At 43.4% G+C, this 23,432-nt stretch overlaps 1 protein-coding gene across 2 annotated transcripts in view; it reads left to right on the plus strand.

Annotated features, from left to right (window-relative positions):
- Positions 1 to 23,432, plus strand: part of LOC142588357 (nose resistant to fluoxetine protein 6-like) — a 45,232-nt gene that overhangs the window by 15,240 nt on the left and 6,560 nt on the right. Inside the window, exons 5-12 of one of the 2 annotated variants that reach the window (XM_075699994.1) lie at positions 3,954 to 4,066; positions 4,129 to 4,308; positions 9,213 to 9,306; positions 11,819 to 11,905; positions 12,023 to 12,185; positions 14,667 to 14,749; positions 15,105 to 15,227; positions 20,390 to 20,510. In XM_075699994.1, the coding sequence (XP_075556109.1) occupies positions 3,954 to 4,066; positions 4,129 to 4,308; positions 9,213 to 9,306; positions 11,819 to 11,905; positions 12,023 to 12,185; positions 14,667 to 14,749; positions 15,105 to 15,227; positions 20,390 to 20,510 (964 nt within the window). The remainder of the gene's footprint in view (positions 1 to 3,953; positions 4,067 to 4,128; positions 4,309 to 9,212; positions 9,307 to 11,818; positions 11,906 to 12,022; positions 12,186 to 14,666; positions 14,750 to 15,104; positions 15,228 to 20,389; positions 20,511 to 23,432) is intronic. The other variant, XM_075700000.1, reaches the window with a different exon arrangement.

Consider the following 23,432-nt stretch of genomic DNA (forward strand, 5'->3'; position numbering starts at 1 on the left):
ATATAACGTATTCCAATGAGATCATCCGCGCGTCTAGTTAACTCTCGCCGAGAAGGCCTGCCGTCTGTGCTTTTCAAGCGTGAAGGACGCGAACAGCGGCATAGGCGTCGCTCGTTTTCCTTGCGACGGAAAACTTTCCATCGGCTGCGATAATAAATTGTTCCGTCCTTGAAAAGGATCGCCCCGAGCAATAGTTAGCCGCGTTTCCGCCTAGCAATATATTCAGATGTGCTCTCCGTTAATTTCGGCGGTTATTAGAATGCAACCGAAAACACACCTTTAAGCCACCTCGCGCAACGTATAGTCAGCTGCAGCAAAACTTTTTTGTCATTTTATTGGTGCTAGACTAGATAAATTCAGTACAAGGTTGGAGAAAATAACTTGATCTTGCGTGATTCTCAAGTAGCGCTATCATCTCTTGTTAATGGTAACATCAGTTCGCAAAACTTTGTTTTAGTTAATAAAACGCTAAACAAACTCACACAAGTCGCGCAACCAACCAAAATCACTTAATAATGTTTCAGTGGGTGTCTGGCCAATACAGTATCTCTGGAAGTGTTGCAGTTGATGAGAATGCACGCCAAGCGTAGGTAGAGCGTAACATCGAGACTTCTGCTGCAAGGCGAATTTCGTCATATTGAGATAAACTGCAGCTTGCGGTTGCCACATAGGTATGCCTCAAACTTCAAAATCTTCATAATTGTTTGACATTTACCCTTGGGCTTAATATCCACACACATTGAACGCCAGCAGATGTTTCGATATTCTGGGTCCTTGATTGCGGATCGGTAAAACGTGTTCCCAAAACACTTTCTGCATAAACTTTGCCGCGCTAGTAGTAAAAAATGCACTTGTTACACCGCGAATGAGGATGCACAACATCGGCTATTAGAATGCCCATGACACGACGCTGGAAGACGACTTTTGATATGTGGTCTAATGGCATTTGCCTGCAGGCCCTTAACAATCTCATCAAAGTCTTTAGGTCAACAGATACAAAGACTAGCGCTGTAGTCTCCCTCCAGAGATTTCTGGAAGCGAATATATATATTTTTTGGCAAATCTTGAGTATAGTTTGTATCACCTGTTGTAAGCTGACTGCATGTGTTACATTTGACTTTATTCTATGTTCCTTTCTGTGCCTTACTTCAGTTCGTGGTGCAAGCATATTGTTGCAACAGGCAAGTTTAGCCTGCCGATCGAGGCCAGCAATTCATGTGCCTTTCGATGACTTCGTGTCGTCTTTTCTTTCTTGTATTCAGCGTACTTCTATTACCTGAATTTGTGTTTCAGTGTATCTTGCCTGACCTTTTTTTCTTCTGTCAGCTCTCTTAAGTGCATTTATATTACCCTTTTATCCTTCCTGTGACATGCCTTTTGTTCTGTTCCGTCTTTTTCATTCGTTCTTACTATGCAATTCTATGTGAAGAGAAGGCGCCGGTGCCAACAGCATTTCCATCAACATAATGTATTTAGAGAAACTGGAAAAAGTACTGCGGGCATACTGTCAGTGTCTTCTCTGCGTGAAATTGCGTGTACACTGCATAAATAGTGCCTTAGTGGAAAGCAAATGCTGCAAACGAAATCCTAATGAATTCTCGTTAAGGAGAACTATATAAAGGGCGAAAAGTCACTTTGAAGTAGGCTACAGATAAGTGAAACGAGGTAAACTAGCAATCTTGTGCACTTTTCAGACAAAGACAATGTAACTGAGCATAATTACAGTTAATTCACTCAAGATACCTTTGATTCTAATGATTAATTAGACTTTCGCAAAAGTAATTAATTGATTGATTGCAAGATTTTAAATAATTAGGTTATTAACGGCTTACCATCTTTGTTACAATTTCGCGTCTGTACACTCAAGAGAATGAAGAATACATTGCAATACATTGTTTGAATACATTGCAATACATTGAATATTTGCAATACATTGTTGTCGGTGCCATGTGACCTTCAAGGACTGTTCTTTTGGGGAGTTGTTGCCGAAGATGTTCAGCCCTATCCTCACAAAATTATCACTCGCGGCGTCGCAAATACTCGATATTCACGAGCAAGCCCCATGTTCCGCGGTTGCCATTTCGTCACGCCGCGACATGGATTGCTGTTGTTCACCGAGTTCTCACTTTGTTCCCTGCGTTCTCTTTGCAAATGTAAAAAAGTAACAGCAGCTTGGCGGGCATGTACGAACCTATGCTCTGTAGTTGACCGCTGTTCTATACATTGCCACGTGCGAGTCACTCCTCCAACCCGGCAGAATTGTTAGCCACCTGTTGCGCGGTCTCAAAGTTGCCTCAATTCTTGTAACTTCTTTGCTGTATATTATAACGGAATCATGTAGTTAGTCGGCAGTTATTCAAGAAGAGTAACTAAACTACCGTGTGCGCTACCACTCCATAGAAGCATTCACTCGCTTACAAACTGACAAATAAGAAATACGGCAGACTTGTGCTACCTCGCAGGAATCACAACCCAATTACTATAGCGAAGCTACATAATGGGTGCAAAATTATCTGGCCAATGCACTCATTAATACGTTTACGGGAAACATTTCGGACGCCCGGCAAGCCCTGAGGTGCGTCGAAAACGCTACAATTTTTTACATTATCTTTTGGCTAATTCAATCATTGTACAACTTTCAAACTTCGTCAGCACGTTCTCGTCTGTATTTGTAGGATACTCTATTCGTACAAAATGTCGTTATCTGGCACACACAGTAGTTACGTCGCGGCGCTCTTGTACCGCTTCGAAGTAAGCCTGTGCAAGCAACTGCAGAAAAATACATAATTTTCCCGCAGCGCCCCTATTCAGCTCTCCTGCTTGTAACTTTGCCCACGCATCAGCCTTATCACCAGGTGCTCCTTTGTGCTTGTGTTTGTTCTTTTAACGCGTCTCCTTAACGTTTTACGCGTCTATATTTTTTTTCGAACGCTTCTGTTCTCAATAACAGCTTCGCTGTAAACGTATAGTTACAAGTGATCAATTACTTGTAACTCATTACGCATCCAACATATAATAGCAGTTGAAGCTATGACAGCTCGCACTAAATATGCAAAGCGTGCTTTCCGCAGAAACGTGAAAGCCGCTATTTGTGGACACGCCGCACGAAAACTGAGTGGTGTTCGCTAGACCGCATTTGCATTCAACGCAGCTTTTGTTGATGCGGTACAGTGATTCAGGTTATTGACAAAGGTGGCACCGGACCGACTGACTGAGCAGCCTTCAGTTTTCTTCCGCGACAGTTTCCCTCGCCTTGGCCGTGCCTACCGTTCAGTGTAGCATTAATACGAAAGGAAAGAGCTGCGAGGGTGGTCTCCTCGGTTAATACAACTGCTCTCATCTCAGGCTAAAATGTGCGCGATCAAACTACCTGGTTGCGTTGGAAAAGAAAAACCAGAGAGTGAAGTCAACAAACAGCAACGCACTCCCTCCTTTCTTTTTTTTTCTCTTCTTCTTTTCCTCGTCCTTTCTTTTGTTTGTGTACTTTCCGGCTGTATAAATATTGACTACATCTCGCAATTGCATTCGCACGTTGCAGAGCAAAGGAAAAACCCTAGTGCGTCGATTGCAGTACTACTTTCCTCAAAATATCTTAGGTAACGTAGTATAGCTTAGTTGTTAAAATTCACGGGCTTTTCAAAATAATGCTCACGAAGGGTCCAAACGGAGTTATCCCAAAATGCTTGCTACCTTTTGTGCGTGTGTGTGTGTGTGTGTGTGTGTGTGTGTGTGTGTGTGTGTGTGTGTGTGTGTGTGTGTGTGTGTGTGTGTGTGTGTGTGTGTGTGTGTGTGTGTGTGTGTGTGTGTGTGTGTGTGTGTGTGTGTGTGTGTGTGTGTGTGTGTGCAATGACCTTCGATTCTTACCCTCCCCCTTTTTAGCACTTTTTTTGGGGTACGTCGCATCCCACTTAGATTCCCTTCTGTTTGTTGTTTCTTCTTTTCTTCTTCTTCAGGATAACTCTAGGAGTCCTTGTCGCATTGTTGGCGATTGGAACTGTCACCGATGTTTGCGTGCGCTCACAACCCAAGAACAAAGCAGCATGCGGTGAGAAAAGAGCCACATCTGGTAGAGAGCTGTGAAGTGCAACGCGAATGGCAGAAAATGACGTTCTCACCCCTTCTTTTCAGATATTCTGCTGCGGTGCCTCAGGGCATTTTCCCTCATCTCGAATACAAAAGTACTGCTACAAGTGGTCAAGGACAAAAGTTCCGATGCCTACACCCTTCGTTTCTTCCACGGATTGAGGTTCTTCAGTTTAACGTGGATTGTGCTCGGCCACTGTTACGGAAGCTTATCTCCAACTTGGTGTAAGTGCTTCTGTTACGCCGTTGGAGTCGTGGGTTTTGAGTGTCGCAACAACCGCAGTCTTGCATCATTTTTGGATCATCAGATCCCCTTACGGTAGACTCCGATAACTGTCAAAATGATGGGCAATAACGTAGCGGATGTACTTTCATGATGTTACGCCATATCATATACATTAGATGTGCGTGCGCTTGCTGAGTCTTAGCCAACAATCGGTAGGCAAATGATTTGTGGATTGGGACACAGGCTATGCGAGACCATGTGATTCCAAAAGTGGGCGAAATCGTCCCTTTGGTGCAGCATACATCGCCTGCTACGCTTTTAACCTGACCTCGATGGGGTACTAGTCGTACCCACCCCATCCACCACTCTCCGTCTATTCCCGGAATGAGACGGCACTCTCTGCATTTTTTCGCATCTTATGCGATGAAGGAAGTCCTCGTGCTGCGCTCGTTTTCATACCGCAGACGCTTCTGACGAACATTTTCCTATGTATAGTGCCCGCACTATGTGGCCAGCAGAGTTGTATGTGTTTTGCAGTCGCGTCGAAGATACGTCATGAGAGTTATGCACACTGGTCGTGCTTTCAGAGGTGTGCTCTCAGAGCTCGAAAAGATTAGAACGCTGTACAATCCACGTTACACGTTTTTATTTTTCTTATTCTTTTTCTTCTATTCTAATGCATTGTGACTTTTTCGCGGGGATGTTTTTTGTATATATATATATATATATGTGTGTGTGTGTGTGTGTGTGTGTGTGTGTGTGTGTGTGTGTGTGTGTGTGTGTGTGTGTGTGTGTGTGTGTGTGTGTGTATGTGTGTGTGTTTGTGTGTGTTTTGTTTGGCAACTCTCTGAGAGCTCGCTATTTATAGTGAGTGTGCAAGCTAGTCATATTGTTCTCAAATTGTGCATTAGTTTTGCAGTTACGTCTGGTACTGCATGCTTGTCGGCCATATTTTTTTCTACTTTCCTTTTCATAGTTTTGAATATTTGTCTTACCGGAAATGCTTTTCGTTTATAGACAACAAGGACTTCCTGCAATTTGTTCCTTGTTTTTTTTTTTACACAATTCTCGCAGTTGTATCTTCTTAGCTTTTATTTTGATGCGCCTAGCTTTTAGTATCCAAATTTTCATTATTGTTGTACCTAACCTCGTGAATTCTTAAATGAAATAATTAAATTATTGAGTGTTACGCACCAAAACCACGATCTGATTATGAGGCACGCCATAGTAGGAGACTCCGCATTAATTTTGAGCACCTGCGGTTCTTCGACGTGCACCCAAATCTAAGTACACGATCATTTTTGCATTCCACCCCCACCGAAATGGAGCCGCTGCGGCCAGTATTGAACCCGCAACCTCGAGCTCAGTTGTGCAACGCCATAGTCGCTGGGCTACTGCGGAGGGGGGTTCTCGCGAATTCTGGAGGCCATGGAATTGGCTAATACTCTTCTGTGCGCTCCGCTTGTCGCCACTCGTAAGCTACAAACTTAGCGCATTTTTGTTTATTTAACCAGAGTGCGAGGTTATAACGAGCCTTTTAATTAAATAAATAATTACATATTTGAGGAAAATGTAAAGTTGCTGGGGCGTAGTACTAAAAGGCCAATATCACAGACGTCTTGTTTTTGGTTCAAACCAATCTTTTAATGTGCATTTCTTTTTAAGTTTTCTTTACTATGCTGACACGTTCGAGTGTGATGTTGCAGACATATAGCCCGAATTCCAGTTCATAACTACTTTGGACAGTAAATCAGCGACCGAAGAGCATTTTTAGCGGGTTTCAAATTATTGTAAGCGGATACAGGCGCTTTGAGTGGAACATAGATGCTCCTAGCCAGTCTTCTGCGAACTAAAGAAAGACGTATGGGATGTCACACTACAGCCGCATCGATGCAGTTACGTCGTAAGGTTGGCGGGCCAATTTTATGTTCCGATGAGCGCCGTGACGCAAAAAATGAGATAAGCCTTAACCTTGCTTGGCTGGCGCCCCATTTACGGAGTTTTATGGCGCGCCTTTCTTCTCCTACCTTGCCGACCTGTTAGTCACCCGATGTTAGGTGAGCGGTAACTGATTGAGAGAAAACGACGTGGCGCAGCATACTTTTCTAGATCATTCCTTATGTACTTTTCATGTGTGAATTCAGTAGAGAAATGAAGGAGCTCATATTGCAGATTAACTCCCCCCTTGATCAGTTACCTTTGATGTGAACAGTCAGAACGCTTTTATGAACTGGGAAAGTATACAAGGTTACAACGCAACTGTTTCGCACGAGCGATGTAATTTAGTTGTACAATATTGGTAAAGCAATATATATATATATATATATATATATATATATATATATATATATATATATATATATATATATATATATATATATATATATATGTGTGTGTGTGTGTGTGTGTGTGTGTGTGTGTGTGTGTGTGTGTGTGTGTGTGTGTGTGTGTGTGTGTGTGTGTGTGTGTGTGTGTGTGTGTGAGTATTTGTATGTATTAGGGTATGTGCTAGGCCACAATGCACTCTGTGAGAAACCTATCCAAGTGACAAAGTTGTACGAGACTTGTCTTTTTCAATAAAGCAGTCTTAAAACGCAATAAGGCTTGAACTGGGGCTAGTTGGTGTAACATCAAATGAGGTTTTCTGCGGCGGTTCCCGCACGGAAGACAACACAAAGAAGGACGCCTGCGCAAAAGGACAACTGCGCAGTTTTTCGTTCTTGTCCTCTATAGAGTAGCCTTTATTTGTGTGTGCAGAAGCTAGCGCAGCAAACGGAATTAGTTAAACGCAGCATTATGCATAAACACAGTATGATTAGACGCACATACTTCAAGGGTTCGCTTTGAGTCTAATGATCACAGCGAGTAGGCATATCGCTATAGCGGCGCGCTGGGCATCTGCGCCCACAGTTATAGTATTTAAGGAGGCTCTGAACCACCCCTCGGGCTCGGTGGGAAAAAAAAAAACACAGTCCGCCGATATATCACGCGCTGCTGTGAACAACTCAGCCAAGTTTTGCAGTCGTGCGCGGCGCGTGGAGCTCGCAAGCGGAGCGCGAAGTCGCCTTTGTCTAAAACGCTCTCTTTTCAACAGAAGCCTGCTCCTCACTCTTTTCTTGACGCTTTATTTCGGAATAAAGCTGATTCCCATTTGCGGCGGCTATTGACCAATAGTTTATATCAATCAAGAAAGGTGTTTGGATCAGCACACTTCTTCCTACTGTTACTGTGTGTAGTTATCGACGCAGTTTAATAAACAGGCCCAAGTAAGCGAAAATTTGCTTTCTAATTTCGATAATGATTGCGCACTTCCCGAAGAAGCCGACTATCGTCTGCACACGCTCGGCCGCGGCTGCCCGCACAGGAATTAAACTTTGGCCATCCGGCTTATTGGCGTCGTAGCCGTCGGGTCTCGCTAATATCGACTAGTTTTGAACACTCGACTAGCCTATAACCACGCGAAACCTATAAGGTCAGACCACACGCACGCTTGCCAGCGCGCGCTCGCTCCTGGCCGCTCCTTGTTAGACGCCTCACTTCGCTTAGTAATGAGCTGTTGACGGCAATTCGCAGTGGGCAAGTTTATATGGCTACTATCAGCGGGTAAAGCTGGTGCAGGAAAAGGCCCCTCCGCACCGCGTAGCACGGCCAGACTGGAGCATACGAGCGCGAGCGGGCACTCAAGCCCTGTCGCGCACAAAGCAAACGCTGCGCATGCGCACTGCAGTTGTATGTAGCTGCGGTCGGCTACGTAGCGTAGATACCGAAGCCGCCGCGGGATGCTGCGATGAGTCCGCTGGCTGAGCGCATTGCGGCCCGTTGAGGACAACCGCGTTTGGCGCGTGATAGGCGCCAGTATCGGAAATATGGTGGCGTCTACGCGAACACCCAGAACCAAGTTTAAGCTGCGCGCCACGGTGACATCGAGTAGGCGGAGCGTTGTGGGCACGCCTCGCTTTGCCGTAGCGCTCGCAGTGCAACTCGTTGAAGAAGGAATGGAAGCAGCGTTAACGCGATGTTAGATTGCCAATAAACTCCGCTACATAACACACTGAAGTACTCTTTGCTGCAAAATACTTCTGAAATTGTCTAATTTAACTGAAAATGTGTTTCTCAACTTCGATAAAAAGTAGTTCAGGGCCCCTTTAATAGAGCGAACAGTGCGGTGTGCATTCTAGGCATTCTACGCCTGTGTACAGTGTTCAACACTTTTAACAACGCGCCCGTCAGCCGTCCTTTGTAGCTTCAACAGCTGTAGGCTACTCGCTTCTATTGAGGGTGATTGACCCAGTTACGTTAGTGGAGTATGAACTGAGCAAAGGCAGCGTTAACCTGAACAAAGCGCAGAAGTTTGTATCTTAATAATGCGTGCTGTCTGGAACACTCTTCTGCAGCAATTCGACATTTTGTGCGTCGCAAAGAACCAAGAGTAGTACCGCGGCTGTAGTCAACACGGAAAGGTCGTTTGAATGTCTCTTCCTTGTAGTTGGGCCCACTTAATGAAGCTGAAGGAAGCTATACAAAACTGGAATTTATTGCCTCATTCGTAGTTGCGTGATATATAGACGGAGTAAAAAGAGAACAAATAAAGACGCGGTTGCCGTTGGCTAGCCTCCCAAATTGGAAGCGAAGTTTGTTTGTGGTGCTCAGCGGTCCAAGTACAAACACATTCCAATGCTAACACTCCCACTGTACGCTTTGCGTGTTGTCGCGTTGAAGTGCCTTCTAAAGACACAAAATTCCCCAACGTACTTATTTGTCTATGGTGCTTGCTGCGTGTCTCCAGCAAGAACTTGACGAATAAACGCTTATAATAATTTTTGTTTTGGGACACCGAGTTGTTTGCTGTGCCGTCCTGCGCTCTGCCGCATAACTAAAGTTGGTTCTGCTCTTTTTCTTGCAGCGCGACTGCTAAACAACTTGCTCATGGCCCAGCAAACGCCAAGCTTAGTGGTTCCGGCGGCCTATATAGCTGTGGACACATTCTTCTTCCTAAGGCATGTCAGCTCCTTTACGAAGTTGTATTGCTCTTAACACACGCTCGCTATTTATGGTCTTGCAGTTGAGGCTACATGGTAAAGCATTTGCATCGTTCGAACACGCGTATCTGTCTTTTATTTTTGTCTCCAACTGTAGTAGGCTTTTAGCGAACAAAATGATGTACGAATGCTGTCTCTTGCCATATAAAGTGGCGAGTTTATCAAATTCTTTTCCTCGCAAAAGAAAAATACATTACGTGCAATTAGAGCCCATAGGAGAAGCATGTTCAGCTCAGTTGTTCGCACGTCAAAAATTATATTGGGTCATCTCTCCTTGTCAGATGTCAACTTGTTTGTGTTAATGTCTTTTAAAGGCGAGGGTGCCGGTTTGTGATGTTAAAAAAAAACTGCTTGCTTTTTTTGCCTACTAAAATGACCACGGGTGCTACGGATGTAGTTGGCGGAACTGAATTTTCCATCTTTTATGGCAAAGACTCGATTGACTCACGGTAGGCAGTCTCCTGACCTTATTGCTCAAGCTTTCCAGAGGCACTGAACGACCTCTTAAAACATTATTGCGTGCCACAAGGGTTTATGTGGAAGTACAAATTAGAGCAGATATTTTTACTTCCACATGAACATTTGTACTTTATGAACTTCTCAGCAGCATCTCATTTTCCGTAATTATGCTGTGTGTGTATACTATACATGAGCTTTAGGATGTTGTCGCTATATTACTTTCCCAGTTCTTTGTTTGATACTTTTGTATCGTTTGGTGCACATCTGTCAGTTGAGTGGACACCAGTTGCTGGCACCGTCAACAGGTACCAACGTCTCTTTGGACACATATAACAGCAAAAAAAAATATACATAGCGAAAGAAAGAGAGAAGCCAGGGCGCTTAACGAGCTGATATTTGAATGAATTCTCGTTGCTTCCGGAATTTTATGTGTTTTCTTACTTAAGTATATAGCAACAGATCAGGCAAGTTCTGTTGTAGCGCATAATGTCGGAGAATGTGGGCCTCAAAACGGAGGGACGTAGATATTTTAGAAAATAACTACTTTTTCTCGCTTTCTTTCTTATGTCAAACAACTTTTTAGTACTATAGTTCTGTTGAAACTTCGTGTAGAAGCTTTACCCTTGCATCTTAAGAATTCTTGTTCTTGTAGGCTTTTGAGCCTTTATCTTGTCTGTGTATAGATGTAGGCAAGAATATAGCGGACACGTAACGGCAAATAAAGAAAGAGAAAGAACGAGAAGAACCAAGGCGCTTAACGAGCTGATCTTTTCAATATATTCTCATTGCTTCTGGAATTTTACACGTTTTCTCATTTAAGTATATACGAAAAAATTAGGCAAGGTTTCTTTTAATGCATAACATCGGAGAAGATGGGCCTCAAAACGAAGGGACATACATTTTTTATAAAATGACAATTTTTTTTTCTCTTTCTCATGTCAAACAATATTTAAGTACTTAGTTCTGTTGAAACTACATGTAGAATCTATACCCCTGAATCCCAACAATTCACCCGCCGTGGTTGCTCAGTGGCTATGGTGTTGGGCTGCTGAGCACGAGGTCGCGGGATCGAATCCCGGCCACGGCGGCCGCATTTCGATGGAGGCGAAATGCGAAAACACCCGTGTACTTAGATTTAGGTGCACGTTAAAGAACCCCAGGTGGTCGAAATTTCCGGAGTCCTCCACTACGGCGTGCCTCATAATCAGAAAGTGGTTTTGGCACGTAAAACCCCATAATTACATTAATCCCAACAATTCAGGGTCCTGTAGGCTTCACAGCTTCTATCGTGTCTGTGTATACATGTAGGCAAGAATATGGACTAGTCACTTTCTTTGATGAAGGAATCAAGTGCTACGTGTGATAGATTCAGTGCGAACAGGACGGGAGAATGAGTGCTTCACCCTCATCGCTCGATCGTGTCAAATGTAGTGTAGTCCTGTTCGCGGTAAAGATATCATGAAAATGTAGCGCTGAAATGAGTCGTTCTTAATATCAATCTTTGTCAAGTGTTCGATGAAAACTCGTCTGGCGAGGAAACATATTGGTGGCAAAAAACGTGAATTCGCTAAGAATAAAAGAAAAATAAAGAATGATAAAGAATAAACTTTAAACGGCGCTTGAAACAACACATGAATGACGTCGCCAAGGGCCGCACAACCGCGAACGCCCTGGCGGAACATCACGAACTAACCGGACACATCATTGACTGGGACTCGGCAGCCATCATCGCAAAAGAGAAACACTTATCTGACCGTTTGCTTTCAGAATAATTTTACATCCAATCAACTAGACGCACGATAAACAGGATGAGGGGTAATCTTCCCGAGATATACACCCGCACGCTGCGCCACCTCACCCATAAACAGCCGCGCGCCCATGCTTACATCTTCATTGTGATCAAGGGACCCGTGCGGGGCCCGAAACGTCGGTTCTTTATTTTTCTTTTATTCTTGGCGAGTGCACGTTTTTTGGCACTAATATCAATCTTTGAATGTCTGTTTCATTGCAGTGCGTTCCTCATGTGCTACACGATATCAAAGCAAAAGAAACCTGCTATCGTCGTGTTCATATTCGCGGTGATCCGACGGTTTATAAGGTAAGCCCTCGGCCTCAGCGGGCTGCACAAATTTCGTGAACGGCGAGGTGCCCATTCTATATAGCAAGATGTGCTGCCGCCAAGCTTTACAACGCAGCTTATTCACAACTCTTGCAGGACCATGGTGCCGGTATTCTTCCTTCTCATGTGCATGTACTTGCTCCCGTTGGTTACGTCTGGACCAGACGCAAAGAGTTATTTTGAGAAGTTCTACGACGAAATGAACCGGCTTTGGTTGGACATACTGCTTCAGATTCAAAACTACAGGAAAACTGCTTTCGTAAGTGTTTGAAATGTAATTGCAGATTCTTACTGTTCGAACTTCGATGTACCAGATTTCGCTGGAATAGAGTAAACCTATGAGTTCGTAAAGCCGCATTAGCGCAAGCTCTTGGGCCAGTTGGGTACTGTAGACAAAGCTACAGCACCCAATGGTGGCCACAGTAATAAGCAGACATGTATGCGCACGTTTCTTTTCAGCCGGTTGTTGGTGTAGGTTACGTTTGAGTTTGCAAGCGAGAGAGATAAAAGGAAGGCAGGAATGTTAACCAGTCAAGAGTCCGGTTGGCTACCCTGCGCTGGGGGAAGGGAGAAGGGAAATAGAAAGAAGGGAGAAGAAGAGAGAGCTGGGGACAGGGAGATGTGCACGGACAGCACTACAGAGTCAAAGCACAAAAGTGCCTTCACTGCCTTCTGAACCGATTATCGGTGGGAACGGTATTCTAGTATTGTCTGTTTACTCAGAAGACGATCATTTAGTTAGCTAAGAACTCATAACAGCTATCACTGTAAAACTGCCTTCAGACTGCGTACGCAGTGCGTAGATATTTTGCAAGAGACGCAACCGCAAAGTCAAAGAATGTAACTACACATTTTGTTCAGACTGTCGTAGTATGGTGCGTGAAGAGGGCAACGGTCGCATTAGAGGCGAGCGCAGTTGTTGGTAGGCCCGCTTCATTTACGTCGGATTCAGATGCGGTGGAATCAATGGGCGCAGTATTTTCGGTTTTTCCTTTTTCGGACAAGGCACTTCCTGCATCCACTGCAACGTCTGGCTTATAGACCGGCAGAAGCGGCAAGGGCTTTTGAGATGAACGACTTTGAGCGCAGCGACCGTACTTCTGCTTTCGAACGTCCAGCAGCATTTACGATTATTGGTTTACTGACGCCCACGAGCATTAATAAAACAAATAGGAGCATTGCGAACTTTACGACCGCACTGTGATCACAGCATAATACAAAGAACTCGTGGTCTTGTACACTTGTACAAAATACTGCTTATATGCTCAGGCTTCTGCGTTCAATAATTTCTGTTTGCGTGTAATAATTATCATAGTTATTTCTACTGTTATCTCTTTGACGTACAGAAAAATAGATCTACAGCAAATATGGTTGCTTTATTTATTTATTTATTTATTTATTTATTTATTTATTTATTTATTTATTTAATGTGTTTAACATCCCAAAGCAATCTTGGGACTTAGAGAGACGTTATAGTGCAGGACTCCGGATTATATATCGGCCGTCTTGGATTATTTTAACATTCAGCCAAATCCAAGAACACGAGCATCCTTGCAGTTCGCTTTCATCCGAATTTCGCCGCCGTTTCCAGGGATGCTCGTGCTAGGCAGCAGAACATTCTGGCGATATATAGCCACCGTGGCAGGCAGCACAGCAAATAAGGCTGCATCACTGACGGTCATTCGCGTTAAAACCGGTAGTCTTCTGTTATTCGATTTTGGGCAGATGAAGGCACTAAACCCCTCAAAATTTACCGAATAATGAAGGCAATGAGTGAGGATAAAGTCCTTTCTGTGCAACAAGTGCAGAGCTATAATAAATATTTTGCAATGGCATTAGTTCTATGTAAGGCAAGTTATTCAGGCATGGGGGACCAGCTGATGAAGCAGGCGCTGCTTGCGTACCAATCAAATACAATGTTTTTTTTTTTTTTGTGTAATATCCATGCGTTTCGCTAGCACACGGATAAGCTTTCTAAAAAAATATGAATCCTATGAAACAAAATGCCAGACTTCTACAATAATTGCTTGCTTAAAGTTCATAAAATATAGTTAATACACGCTTTTAGTTCAGCAGCTCTGCTAAATACGCCATCCATTATTCTAATTCACTCGGCTCTCTTGTTGAATGTTCCTGGAAGAAGAAAAAGCACTTCGCAGAGCGAACAATGGGAAACAACAGCCAGAGATGACAAATAGGCCTACGCTATAAGGTCTCGCTTCTTTGATGAAATGAAAACCGAATATGTGGCGATATCACCGAAACTGTTGTAGGCTTTCGCAGTGAAGCAGCTGCACTGCGGCACGTCAGTAGCGGGGGAAGGCAAAACTTCCTTGTTCTCTTAGTGGCGAAGTAGCCTTATTCGTATTGCAAACTGAACCCAACCCGGAACACTTCACGGTCACGTAGCCGATACCGCCAGTGCTGGTGCTTGCCGTTCCTCTTTCCGGAAGGCCGCTGTCGCCTTGTTAGCCTTAGACAACCTCTGACTGCAAATAACGGGACAGGAGGATCCCTGTGTTCTGCTACTACTTAGAAAAACACGCAGACTGCCGCTCGTCTGTAAGTTGTTGTTATCTTGCAATAAGGTACCTGCACGTAGCACTGAGCAATATAATTAACAATCCCACTAATGTCCTTAAATATAATTTTAGTCAATTTTGTCACTCCTCACACTGCGAATATTGTTCTAATGGCTTCACGGTGTTTCTTGTTCTTTGTTCTTCTACCTCGTTCGCAGTCCATACTGGTGCACCTGTGGTACCTTTCCGTCGACTTCCAGCTCTTCCTTATAAGTCTCCCGATAGCCATCATCTTGAAAAAGTACGTCCTGCTAAAGCTGTAATACAGCCACAGCTAGTTCCAGTTCCACAAGTACAGCCTTTGTAAAAAGAAACAAGGCAGTTGAGCAGAGAGCCGCAGCTGACTACGACATGTCGGGTCAGCCTCCTGTTGCAGCAGCTTTTCTCAAAGCTCCGTATGGGGAGGCGAACCATTGTCTCACTCCCTAAATTCTGTCTCCAGAAGTTCCACGTTCCCCAGCGCCGCGCAGCCGAGACTAATCAGCGACCAAGCACCTAGTAGCTACGTTTCTCTTGCAAAGGCTGTACAACTGCTATAAAGAAGTGCATAGAAACGTGCTAGCAACTTCAATCTCCTGTATTCGTTTTCATTGCAGCCGACAACGCTGGGCGATGGGCGTCTTCATCTTGCTTTCTGTAGTAAGTTGCTCAATCTCAGCATGGCAGATCAGCGGAACCCACAATACGCCTTTCGTGATTGCTATCACGGAAACAATGGCGTAAGTGATGAATTTTTAATTTCTTTCTAGTAGTAGCAGCACTTCTGGACAAAACGCTTTTTGGTGCGTGCGTGTGTGCGTGCGTGTGTATTCGTGTGTGAGCGTGCATACGCGTATGTGTGTGTGCACGCGCTGAACTTATTATGTCATTGGAGAAACTCTACCGGCAAAGATAACAATGATTCTATTTTAACCACTACCTCTATTCAGAGTGTTCGCTCTCGTCAACGGCGCGTCAGCATTGTTTCTACAAGAACGAGAGCGAAGCTCTGTAGCTAAAGTTTACCCTTGCTCGTGCAATAACGCGCAGTTCACAAAACGGCAGTATTTTAGCATACTGCAATGCTGTAAAGCGTAGTAATCCATCTTTTGATTCGTTTAGTTTCATAGCACAAGTCAAAGGCTGGGGTGAGGGGCGATAAGTAATAGTACGCATAAAGTTATCGGCATCTGTGGTTGAAGTGAGGGGCAATCTCTGAATGAATTTTGTTTGAGATTTACAAGGCAGTGCGGACATTTAAGGGTGCATGTAAACTTTATGGTCTGTGCGGAGATCCCGTGTTATCGTGGATGATATATTATTGGTTGGGAAAGAATTACACAGGTTGTCGACAACATAGATTGTAAAATTTCAAGGGAGGAATCCTAACGCAGCCTTCATCACCGTTCTTTAGCTTGGTTAGGGAGTACCTCGGTTGTGCTCTGCAAGAAAGTTTAGAGCAATTTTGCGGACGCGTACAATTTCGCTGCCAACTGAACGTGCTTCATTCCAAAATGCTCAAAAGTACTTGCGAATGCTTGTCGACTCTTTAAGTACATCAGTATTAATATAACCAACTTGAAATACAGTTGGTATCATGGGGAAACAGGCGGAAGGCGGGAGATGGAAATTCAAGACGATGAGCAAAACGAGAACAAGGTGAAAGCGGGAGCCAATGTTTCGACAAGTGGACTTGCCTTTTCAAGACATGTTGGTATCATAGTTACAGTGGAAGGTCGCGAGGTAAAGCTGCGAAAGTAATTAAATATTAATGCACGAACATTCCACGGGCAACCAGCATTTGTGGCAAAAGTACGTTCTCGGTAAATAAGACCGCATGGGATTAACAATAAAAATAGAGCGCTTGAATGACACAAGTGATGTATGTCATTACTCAAATTACAACACTCACATAATCAAAAGTCACGCTTAACGTTACAGGGCGTATTGGTGATGGTTTCTTCGAGATGTGCATATTTTACATGCATGAAACAGACGAGAGTGACCCTGAGGGAATATCTACAGTCGTCCTTAACGTCATAGCATCAATGCCCCGTACTTAATGACGATTTACAAGCATTGTCTTGAAACAAGGTTCATTCCTCAAGATTGTAAGACTACGAACCCGACATCTGTTTCGAAATCACCCGCTGAAGAACTTACAGAAAACTACCGGCCTATTTCATTAGAGTTAATATGTTGCGATGTATTTGAGCATACTATTAGCAGTTACATATTCCCACTTCTTGATTTTGTTGCCTTATTGCACTTTGTCAGCATGGTTTCTCCAAAGGTTATTCCTGTAATACACAACACATGCGATTTCAGCATTTCGTACCCGGAGTCAATGATAACAATAGCCAGATATCCGTCATTTAATTTTGTTGTTGTTGTTGTTGTTGTTGTTGTTGTTGTTGTTGTTGTTGTTGTTGTTGTTGTTGTTGTTGTTGTTGTTGTTGTTGTTGTTGTTGTTGTTGTTGTTGTAGTCGTCGTCGTCGTCGTCGTCGTCGTCGTCGTTGTTCTCGCAATGCTTCTGAGTGGCAGTGTCACAACACTTCATAGATATCAAATTTGCTGCTTTGAACATAAACACTAAAGCTCGCAATTGGATACAAAGCTACCTGAATGGACTCCCTCCGTTGTCCTGAACAACACCAAAGTCTTCACAAATAACAAGCTTCGGGTGTCCCTTAAGGCGGCGTGTTTGGGCCCAATATTGTTTTTAATCTCCATAAACAGCATTGTTCAAAAAATTAGGTCACCAATCAACTATTTCCCGACAACTGTGTCATTAAAGAAATCACGACTGAAAATGGCACATATATTTTGCAAACAGATTCGACGATACACAAAACTGATGTCAACAATAGAACGTGCATTTGAACACTAGAAAAGGCAGTTTTTCCAAGAAATTATGCAAATTATAGCTCGAATGTAGAATCAATAAACGCTTATGGACAAACTGTCTGAATGCAAGTATGTAGGAATCTATTTCACCGAATCACTCACTTGGAACAAACGAGTTGACTATGCCCTATCATAAGCTGGTAGGATTTGGAGGTATTTCGAGGTATTTTAAGCAATCAACGCCGGAAGTCAAGGAAACTATTTTTTACGTGTCATGTCAATACTTGATTATGTCTGCGCCTAATGGGCCAGTTATCAAGAAGGCTAGCCTATCTTATTACCAGATCAAAAAGCAGCAAGGTTTCCATGTAGTAATTACGACCCATACTTAAGCATTTCAGAAATAAAGGCCACTATATAGGGATGACGTCTCAAAGCGTTACCTGTACGTAGGCAAAAACTAAGACCTAAGCTAATGCACCATATACTTCCCAGTCAGACAGGCATAAACCGTTCTAATTATATTTTTTACCCAGCTTATAGTATATACTCTTGCTTTGATAAAAATAAAAGATTTCGGAACGTAATTCGCGAAGAAGCACTTTCCACTACTCCTTCCCAAGAACTATAAAAGGTTCAAACCGTTTGTCAGATAATGTGTTACATGTATCCAATAACGAATTATTGTTTTCTGTGCTGGGTGATTGCTAGTGAATTACAACTGCCTTTTTGTATATTGTACGTGCTCTTCTTCAATACTTATTGTTCGGTTTATTTGTATGTATTTTTCGAGGGGTCATTACACTGGGTTATCTACGAATGTGATGTGTAAGTTCTAGTATATCTTGTGCGTGGTTTGCCAGCGTGCATCTGTATGGGTAAATGTTCAGATATGCACATTGTTTGTCAGTTATATTTAATGGGTACATTAAACATGCGATTTCTGTTCCCCCAAGATAATGCTTTCAAGTCGATGTAGGTATTCTGTAATTAAATACTAAATATATGTCAGTCAGACTGAAGTAAAGGTTTGCGTTTCTTTTCAGGAACATTTCATCCTAGACGTTCTTAGTTTCAGCAGTCTGTGGTTATGCTTATTCAGATGAGAAATATTGGCCACTACTGTAGCCAATCACCCCACGAGAGTAAATGGTTACATCATTAAGCAAGCACGAGATCAGATAAATGAAATACAATTTGAAAGCACCAGCTCGACACAAACCATGTGGTTGTTTGGCTGGACGCGAGAATACAGAACATCAAAGCAATTTCTGCATTTTTCGGTGCCACTACGTTGGTGCCCATTCCTGGCCGATCCTCCAGAATAGGTCGTTGCCACTGTGGCGCAAGGCGAACAGAATCGTTGAATGTATTTGACACGTGTCATACTCTTCCGTGCCCATACAGCTTTTATCGCTATTCTTCCCTTGACAGACATCATACATCACCTTAGTCATCGTGACATCAGCGTGTCGACGTCTCACCATGCGTATCCGTCACATTGGGTGTTTGCATTTCGGCGTAGTTTGTAAACGTTGCAACGCATAAACATAAACATTGCGTTAGATTAAAGTTGCGACCTATGCGAGGCGTACCCGTCGTGGTTGCTTAGTGGCTTCGGCTTTTCGCTGCTGAACACGAGGTCGCCCGATCAAATCCCGGTTGGGGCGGCCGCATTTCGATGGGGGCGAAATGCAAAAACGCCCGTGTACCATCAATTAGTTGCACGTTGAAGAACCCCAGGTGGTCAAAATTAATGCGGAATCCCCCACTGCGGCGTGCCTCATAATCAGATCGAGGTTTTCGCACTTAAAACCCCAGAAATTATTCTTTTATTTATACGTTTGGCATAAACATAAACATTACACGAGGCTACAAGTTGCATAGGGTGCAAATAAACGCAACTGTACATCATAATTAGTTGTATAACATTTCATTAACCGCTCCACTTAAGTTTCGCTTCACATAGGTTGCATGAGCGTTGGATCTCTCCCGCCTGGCGCTCGCTAGGGCGCACTTCTATATATTTTGCCTAACGATTCGCAGTACCTATGAATAAGACTGCAGCAGGGAAAAATTGAGCACCTCAGTTGATGATGCCAAGTTACACCAAGTTATGCGCTCGCGCATATTTGCCCTTCTGACCCGAGTAGACGTTTTATTTCTTGCTACAGTTTACTTGGTACACTACTGCACCCTTATTCACAAAACGTCTCTCATGTAACTCCGTTCTCGATGGGCCACCGCTGCAAAGATCACCTCGCTATCACTTAGCATGCTCCCGAACACCGGCCAATCAGCAAACTCTCTTGGGTAAAAAAGACGCTTTGGGAAATACAGGCTCCGCTTCTTTGACGACCCAGGCATTCTCATGCCTTGACACTCACTCATAGGAACATATGTTCATAGAACCTTTTTATTTCACCTGCTCTATTAGCTATATAGAGTATTTAGCTTGCAAACCAAACGCGAATATAAAGTTATTTCGTAATGCACCTCTTTTGTGCACCCTAACGCCACTTCCATTGCCTCTTGAACAGCTGCAATAAAACCCGAACGATGAAATAACTTACGTGTACTGGTTCCAACATCGCATGCATGATATTTCATGTTTTCAAAGTATACAATACTCCTCGACCATGGGGTCTAAAGTATGACGCCTTATATTGGACTATTTTTGTATCCCACGCCTTTTGCCCTAAATAAATATAATACTGAATAGGTGAACATGAAATAGCCGATTTTCCGAGCGTTAGTAGAAGCGAACTTTCGTAACCGAGGCTTCGTGAACTCTTTGTATTTTCTCCGAATACTCCTGATTGTTGACTCTTTTGAACCCACCATGCATTCGTAAAAGTGACGCTTCAAGTCAAAGCACTTTTCCTTATCGCATTCATGCGTACTGTGCAATTTGCTACATCGGTCTTCCACAACAGTGAAAGCGGAATTGATTTCTTTATTCGATGAGAACACTCACACGTAAATTTTTTTGTTAGACTTCATGTGCTCCTGCTAATCACCACAATCTTTCTTTTGTTTTACTTGAATTGCACAGAATACTGGAGGACACATTGAACAACTACTACATGTTCCCTTTCTACCACGGCGTATGCTACTTTTCCGGCTGCATTACATTCTATCTGCTGCAAGGCTTCAAGAATGTCAAATTGTCGAAGGTAAGTGCGTACAATTTTCGAAAATACAGAACAAATTCTCTTTACGTGGTTTTCTTTCTTGCTTTTTTCATTTCTTTTTTCGCATTTTTCTTTCGCCAAGCGTGTTCTAGCTTTGATTGACAAATACGCCTGAAGTTGTAAGGTTTGGTTTATACTTGGACCTTTTTAATGTTCAAGGCCGAATTCTAAAAGCTTTTCGTCCGTAAGTGCTCTTTGCCATTGGCAGAACGCCTTTGCTAGCATGTACATCACGAATGGCTGCCGACTGCTCTTGAGAACAATCTTATAACATAAGAACTTCATTGTGAACACATGGACCTGATCTCCGGCCGATACGTAGAAATCATGAACAGCAAAAACGAAGAGACGTCATCTCAAATGAGTGAAATACGATGCTGAGTGTCGCTTTTAATCAGATCGACGTGAACTGTGAACAATGTTATTATTGACAATAATTCATATTGGCACTAGTTGGCGCAATGTATACTTTCGTCCAAAGGCGGAGGCAGACCAAGAACAGAAAACTATGTTCTTTATCTTTTGTGTTTTATATTTTAGCGTTTATCTGGAAGGCCGCGCTCAGCTTTTAACCGCTACGTGAGTGGAACACACACACCCCGTGAAGCAAGGAAGCATAACGACCTTTAGATCGACCGGGGAATATCACGCTCCGCTCGAGTGAGAGCGCCTGCCACTTGAAAGAGGAGGGTGATAGTCATCCTCGCGTTCCCAACATTCATGGCGAAGCTTGCTTCCTCAGGTGTGTGCAATACTGGCCAATCATACCCTACTATGCCTACGTGCATGCGTATATATATATATATATATATATATATATATATATATATATATATATATATATATATATATATATATATATATATATATATATATATATATATATATATATATATGTATATATATATATATATATATATATACCAGTGACCTCGTCTTTCATCACTGTACATCATGTTGCTGATTTAATGCGAAGCTTCCTTAGCGAACTCTCCGGGAATTTGCTTAGAGTGGCCGCTGCTGCTGTCATGGTGAATCGCACAGGCGCAGGACGGCACTCTTACAACAAATCAGCTTATATATATATATATATATATACCCATCTATAACACACCTACAGATGCGCCGGTGACAGACTACCTTCGCTCAGGAATTACGCAGTGAAACTAGAACCTGTACCTACCTAAATATCCTCGTTGCAACAAATATGCACGTTCAAGCGCAAAATTATTTTATTTTCTAGGCCTTCTTCCTTTTAGCTGTTTGTGCCTTCTTCCCCGGTGTTTGGGCGCTTCTGCTGGGTCGGTTTCTCGCAGAGTTAACAGGGCCGATCCCAAAAGCAGTGTAATACTGAAATGGGTTGATCAAGTGTAATACGCTGTCGTATTGACCACGTGAATCGCGTGGTGGGGGTCTCCGCATCTTGCCGCGAAGGCACGTATGCGCTTTGCTGCAAAACGCGGTTCAAAAGATGAATAATTTATCTATTACAAACGCATGTTTGGTTCCGGGCCCTAGTAGAAAGATAATTAATTGAAGGAAATGTCGGCAGAGAGGTCGGCCTGAGCTAATAGGTCCAGCTACTCTGCACACGCAAAATCAGAAAGGGTGCAAGAAACAAAGATGAAATATTAGGGGGATCGAAAGAAGGGATGCGCATATACAATAACCGCCTAACACAGTCGTTCCCTTAAAATCTTCAGTCTAGCACGGTGATCTTCATATAGTCCACAAAAGCCCTTGTATCTATTATTGGAGCTGTGTGGTCACACATTGCGGCTGAAATAGTACTTCCGGCAATTTTTGCCCTCTTGCATCTGCCAGCGTAGCAGCCAGCGTCTTCCACTGCGACGGGTATGCTGAGGGCAGTCACAAAGCACATCTTGTAGTCTCAGGCACTTGACAATGTTCACACTTCCAACTGTAAGCACGGCCGATAAAATGTGCGCAGCGCCGACTGAAGGCGACGTCCAGGCGAATCCGGTGGAGCGTACTTGCTCGGCGTTGCTTCAGTTCAGCTGGGAGGCAAAAAGTCATGTCATGGTCTGTTTCCCACAGTAGCCTTTACCGTTGGGCCCAGTGAACTACTGTGCAATCTCGCGTCAGTGAAGTCAGCAACGAGTTTACACCGGTCACGAGAGCGGTATGAGGGCCTATACACATGAAGCGATCGTTACGCTTGAGTGGTTTGTAAGAAAAAGTACCAGGTAATCGTAATTGCGAAAATATTATTATTAAACGCGACCAGGCCGTGGCAAATTGCACTTTGGAACGAATAGTTTTCTGATTTTGTCCTGGTAAACTTGTGAAAAAAAAATAACCGTGTAACTTGGCTATTGAGAATTTGAAGAATCCACGGACCTTTTCCACATTGATACGTTCGTTTAAATAAAAAGTGGACAGGCCATTGGGCTGTGAAAATATCTACAGTCGTCTGTGTGACTCCTACTTAATTGGAGCCACAGAGTATCTTGAGCCACATATTTACGTTCATAAGGAGGTATCACGCTGCCTTTGCAACTGTGGCTGCCTAATTAAATTTTTAACACGAAAACTAAAAAAAAATTAAATTATGGGGTTTTACGTGCCAAAACCACTTTCTGATTATGAGGCACGCCGTAGTGGGGGACTCCGGAAATTTCGACCACCCGGGGTTCTTTAACGTGCACCTAAATCTAAGTACACGGGTGTTTTCGCATTTCGCCCCCATCGAAATGCGGCCGCCGTGGCCGGGATTCGATCCCGCGACCTCGTGCTCAGCAGCCTAACACCATAGCCACTGAGCAACCACGGCGGGTAACACGAAAACTAGAAGAGAACGTATTATAACCAGACATTTCACTCGAAATTCAGAACAGAAATTACTTATGTATTGTACTGCGGCTACATTCACCTCACACTTTA

Source organism: Dermacentor variabilis, chromosome 1 (assembly GCF_050947875.1).
Source record: "Dermacentor variabilis isolate Ectoservices chromosome 1, ASM5094787v1, whole genome shotgun sequence".
Lineage (NCBI taxonomy): Eukaryota > Metazoa > Arthropoda > Arachnida > Ixodida > Ixodidae > Dermacentor > Dermacentor variabilis.